This window comes from Urocitellus parryii, chromosome 3 (genome assembly GCF_045843805.1).
Source record: "Urocitellus parryii isolate mUroPar1 chromosome 3, mUroPar1.hap1, whole genome shotgun sequence".
NCBI lineage: Eukaryota > Metazoa > Chordata > Mammalia > Rodentia > Sciuridae > Urocitellus > Urocitellus parryii.
Window position 1 is genome coordinate 196,297,695 of NC_135533.1, and position 4,868 is coordinate 196,302,562.

The following is a 4,868-nucleotide window of genomic DNA, read 5'->3' on the forward strand; positions in this document are numbered from 1 at the left end:
CTCTCTCTCTCTCCTCTCTCACTTTCTCTTTAAAAAAAACAAAAAACAAAAAACAAAAAACAGAACTCCCCAAGGGGGAGGGATCCCAAGAGAGGGTTGCCAAGGAATGTGTGTTCTCTAGGAGTTTATATCAATCGTGGGGTTGAGAAAGTTAGCACCCAACCCTGGTTAAGGCAGTATGCACAAATTCTTCATAAACCTTTTGGTCCAATCAGATTACCCTGCCTTTTTTGGAGGGGGTCTGACCACCAGGCAACAGATGTTTCACTATCAGTTTGTATGCTTACCTAGGAATCAGCCTGACCTTGGTGAGGCCTGGCTTTTATTGTCTGTAGTCTTTTAGTCCCGCTATACAGAAACCTGACCTTGAAGGGGCCCAAGTTGCCTTTTCTTGTGCCTCATTATCATGAAAGACTAAGAAAGGCTCAGTAACTGTTATAAATTTTATTAATTTGGTACTGGCAATTTGAACCCACAGGTGCTTTAACACTGAGCTACATCCTCAATTTGAGACAGGGTCTCTCTAAATTGATCAGGCTGGCCTTAAACTTGCAGACCTCCTGATTTGGGTGCCACAGTCATGGGTGGTTATAGATGTTATTTACTTGGGAGACCAGAGATTGAAGCCATCGGAGCTTAACCCCTGAGCCACATCCTCAGCCCTTCTTATTTTTTGAGACAGGATCTCACTAAACTGCTTCTCACCTAACTTGCTGAGTCGGGCTTTGAATTTGCAATCCTCTTGACCCAGCCTCCAGAACCTCTGGGATTACAGGCATGCACCACCGGACCCGCTCTGTTACTGATAAGAGATGTGTCAACTAAATACAACTTGTAATCGCTCAATTATATAGGGACCAGGTTTTTTTTTTCTTTCTTTCTTTCCCCATTTGCTCAAAAGGATTTAAGTGGGACTCCTGAAAATATGTGAATAAGGGTTGTGTACTAAATTAATTAGTTTCCCGATTTTGAAAATTGTACTTACAATGTAAGAGAATGTCTCTGTTGTTAGGAAATGGATTTAAGAGTGTAGCGAGAAAGGAATATCATGTCTGCAATTCCCTCTCAAAACGGTCCAGAATAAAGTGATAGAATGAGAAAGCAAACCTAAAATAGTACCCTTTGGGGAATCTAGCAATGTAGAAAGGTTTATGGAGATTACTTCTAGTTTGGTAGCATTTCTACTAAACTATTTTAAAATAAAAAGTTAACAAAACTACTGTGATCACTTACGGAGAGAATATGAGAAAATAAAGCCCTAGTACTAAACTATGAGTAACATCAAAGTTTAGACAAAAATCCGACAGTAGTGAACACTGGAAGAAGATGTTTTTAAAAATGGGACGAGAACAGTTTTGATGGAAAACATAGCCTTAGTATTCTTCTTTACCCTGAAGGTCTAAGAAAGGATAACTTTCCCGCAATTCGCCCATTCAAACCACCCAATTCAACTTCATCCCACAGGCCCGCGAAAAATCAGCAGGCAATTAGCCGGAGAAACCTTGTTTTCCAGCGAGCATGCGCACGCACGCAGGTCCCAATCAGTCGGTACTCACGTCGGCGTCTCTTTACGTCAGGGGCGGGCTCTCTTCTACACATGCGCAAGATCGAACGGGCCTTCTTTCTCGCCCTACGCCGCCAACATGGTGAGTCTCACTGCTGATGGCTCCGTGACTGGGGCCATGCCTCTTGACTTTTTCCTCGGAGGGAATTTTGAGCCCTGGAATGGAACCCAGAGAGTCCTGGGAAACGCTTATTGAGGGTCCCTGGGCGGTCTCTGCGCGGAATTCCGCCAGTTCTGGGCGCGGGGCCGGCGATCGCGCTGAGGGCCCGGCACCCCGGCGCGCCATGGGCCACGCGTGCGTGCCGCCACCCAAAGCAGCATGGCTGAGACCGTCGTAGCTTCCCCAGCCTCTGGGGCCGAGTTGGACTGGGTGCTTTCGTTCTGGGGCGTGCAGGGCCTTTGGGCCTGGAAGCCGGCTTTCCCCCAGCGCCACCCCTGCGGATTTCGTTCATCCAGGTCCTCTCCAGGCACTTGGGCGTGTTCCACTTAGTCGTTCTCTGCATTAGCCATGTTGCCTATAGGCTGGGGGACCTTATAGCAAACCTTAAAATATTAACTGTGTTTTCTCTCTCTGCGCTTTCAGGTTTTCAGGCGTTTTGTGGAGGTTGGCCGGGTGGCCTACGTCTCCTTTGGGCCTCATGCTGGAAAGCTGGTTGCAATTGTAGATGTTATTGATCAGAACAGGGTATGTATAAGAAAAAGCATCCTAATTTTGACTTAACGTGGCAGTGAATGGTACCCACTTTAGATGATAGTGTAATTAAGTGACCTGTTGGGAGCTCTTTGGGTGGCAGTGTTATTTTACCATTCAGTGTGGGTAGGGGTTTCAAGTGCAGACTTGAGTTAACTGTCTGTGTTAGAGTATTGCCTCAGCCATTTAAACGTGCTTTTGGCCAATTCTAGAACAAAACACTGGCTGTGTTGAAGTTATTATGTGTAAAATGAGTGCAGAACATACTCAGGCACACAGAAAGCACTTTGCACTGTTGTTAGTGTTTTAATAATATGTGGGTTGGATGGATCTGAAAAGACAAGTAATTATACAGAATATTTATTCATTTAAATTGCTGTCATGTTTTACACTGAAATCCCTGATCTTTGTATTTTAGGCTTTGGTTGATGGACCTTGCACTCAGGTAAGGAGACAGGCCATGCCTTTCAAATGTATGCAGCTCACTGATTTCATCCTCAAGTTTCCTCACAGGTAACTATCCACCAATCATCACAATCCCCTCTCCTTAGCTTTGTTTATACTAGTAAAGTTTGTTTAATTTTGAAAACCTTGCCACTTTTATTGTCTTTCTCTTGAGAATACAATAAATAATACAGAAGATTTAAACTGTTCCAGAAGAAAGATTTATATTATGAAGTAAATAGGCATTATTTACTTTTAAAATGACCTTCTCTTTTCTTCTGGTGTCACAATCACTTTTAGCCTTAAAACAACAGTGTGTCACTCTTGTCTCTTTCAGTACTGTTATCATTAGTTGAATTTTTAATGTGTTGTTTACTAAGTATTTAGCTTTGGGGGTTTAAGTTGTTAATTTTGGATACCTGTATAGTGTTCCAGAAAATATTCATATTCTATATTTGTGTCATCTCCTAACATCTGCCACCACTACCTGGAAACAAAAACCCTAATAGGACAGAAACTGTCATATGTTGGATACCTTTAGCTGGGCGTGTGCATTTAGGATGTTTGAGTACTGTTTTTTCTTTAAACTTACCATTCATACACCCTGGAATGAGTATGTCCATTCTGTTGCTACTGTGTTTACACATTATTACATTATTTGAAGAACAGTTAAGGGTGAATCTTGAAGATGCTCATGGAGGATCACAACAATAGAGGAGTTTCTGATGACTTGGGTTTTCTTTGGGTACTCTTGCAATTCTTTGATCTCTGAGTGATACATACTGGGTTTATTTTTGGCCACAAGTTGTTGTATGAAGTAAAAACAGGAAATTGATTTCTGCATGTCCACTACTTTAAGTGACATGTCATCAGTGGTGATTTTTTAAGTCTAGTAAAATGGATCAGATTACGGTTTTGATAAAATTATACTTCAGTTTATGTCTTGGCTGTGTGAACACCATTCAGTAGGTAAAACACATTGTTGTGCCGGATGGTATGTATGCCAAGTAAGACTATAGTGGAAAGTGTAATGGAATCCTTCCTAAAGGAAAAAGTTTTGTGACCTAAAAACTTTATTACTTGCTGGATACACTGGCACATACCTTTAATCCCAGCTGCAAGGGAGGCTGAGGCAAGAGTACTACAAATTCAAAGCCAGTCAGGGCAGTTTAATGAAACTATGTCTCAAAACAAAGAGGGCCTTAGGATGTGACTCAGTGCTTTCATCTGTGCAAGGTCCTGTGTTCGATCTACAGTGCCAGAGAAGGCCAATTAGTTAATCTGTGGTTTTGCCTCTTTGTAGTGCCCGTCAGAAGTATGTTCGGCAAGCCTGGCAGAAGGCAGATATCAATACAAAATGGGCAGCCACAAGATGGGCCAAGAAGATTGAAGCCAGAGAAAGGGTAATGACTTTGGGTCCTTTGAATTCTGACTTTGTCTCTTTTGAAGGATTTGAAGTAAGATAGTTTTTCTTTTCTTTTTTTTTTTTTTAATAGAAAGCCAAGATGACTGATTTTGATCGTTATAAAGTAATGAAGGCAAAGAAAATGGTAAGTTTTCAAAATCTTTTTCCTGTAAGTTTGCTTCTGGATAAGAAAACAGTAACCAATTTCCATTTCGGGCTGCTGCCTCTTTGGAGCTTACTGTGAAAAGAGGTTGTCCTTATTTGCTTTATTTCATGGTATCCTTAAGAAATTATTCTCTTTATTTGGATTTAGTTGTGGAAAATGGGCCCCTTAATGCCCTTTCTAAAAACTAGCATATGTCAGTTTTATGTATGCATATGTAATAAATGTTTTTCTTATGTTGATACTTTTCAGAGGAACAGAATAATCAAGAATGAAGTTAAGAAGCTTCAGAGGGCCGCTATCCTGAAAGCTTCTCCCAAAAAGGCACCTGTTGCTAAGGCTGCAATTGCAGCTGCAGCAGCTGCTGCTGCTGCTGCTAAAGCTAAAGTTCCAGCAAAAAAGGTAACTCCAGCAGGCAAGAAGGCTCCAGCCCAAAAGGCTCCTGCCCAGAAAGCCCCAGGCCAGAAGGCAGCGCCGCCTCCAAAAGCTCAGAAGAGTCAGAAAGCTCCAGCCCAGAAAGCACCTGCTCCGAAGACATCTGGCAAGAAAGCATAAGAGGCTATTAAAAAAGGAATAAAGATTCTTTTGACATGTTGGCAAA

General features: G+C 42.1%; 1 protein-coding gene across 1 annotated transcript; it reads left to right on the plus strand.

Annotated features, from left to right (window-relative positions):
• Positions 1-1,586: 1,586 nt before the first annotated feature.
• On the plus strand, positions 1,587-4,868 carry Rpl14 (ribosomal protein L14). The gene is made up of 6 exons (XM_026401610.2): positions 1,587-1,646; positions 2,148-2,249; positions 2,674-2,768; positions 4,003-4,102; positions 4,196-4,249; positions 4,520-4,868. The coding sequence occupies exons 1-6, from the start codon at positions 1,644-1,646 to the stop codon at positions 4,820-4,822; spliced, it is 657 nt and encodes a 218-aa protein (XP_026257395.1). The 5' UTR covers positions 1,587-1,643; the 3' UTR covers positions 4,823-4,868.

What these genes read in the sequence shown, in the direction of transcription:
- Rpl14 (XM_026401610.2), top strand. An exon ending in ATCCTCAAGTTTCCTCACAG is followed by an intron (nt 2,769 to 4,002) that starts GTAACTATCCAC and finishes GCCTCTTTGTAG; the next exon opens with TGCCCGTCAGAAGTATGTTC. An exon ending in TAATGAAGGCAAAGAAAATG is followed by an intron (nt 4,250 to 4,519) that starts GTAAGTTTTCAA and finishes GATACTTTTCAG; the next exon opens with AGGAACAGAATAATCAAGAA.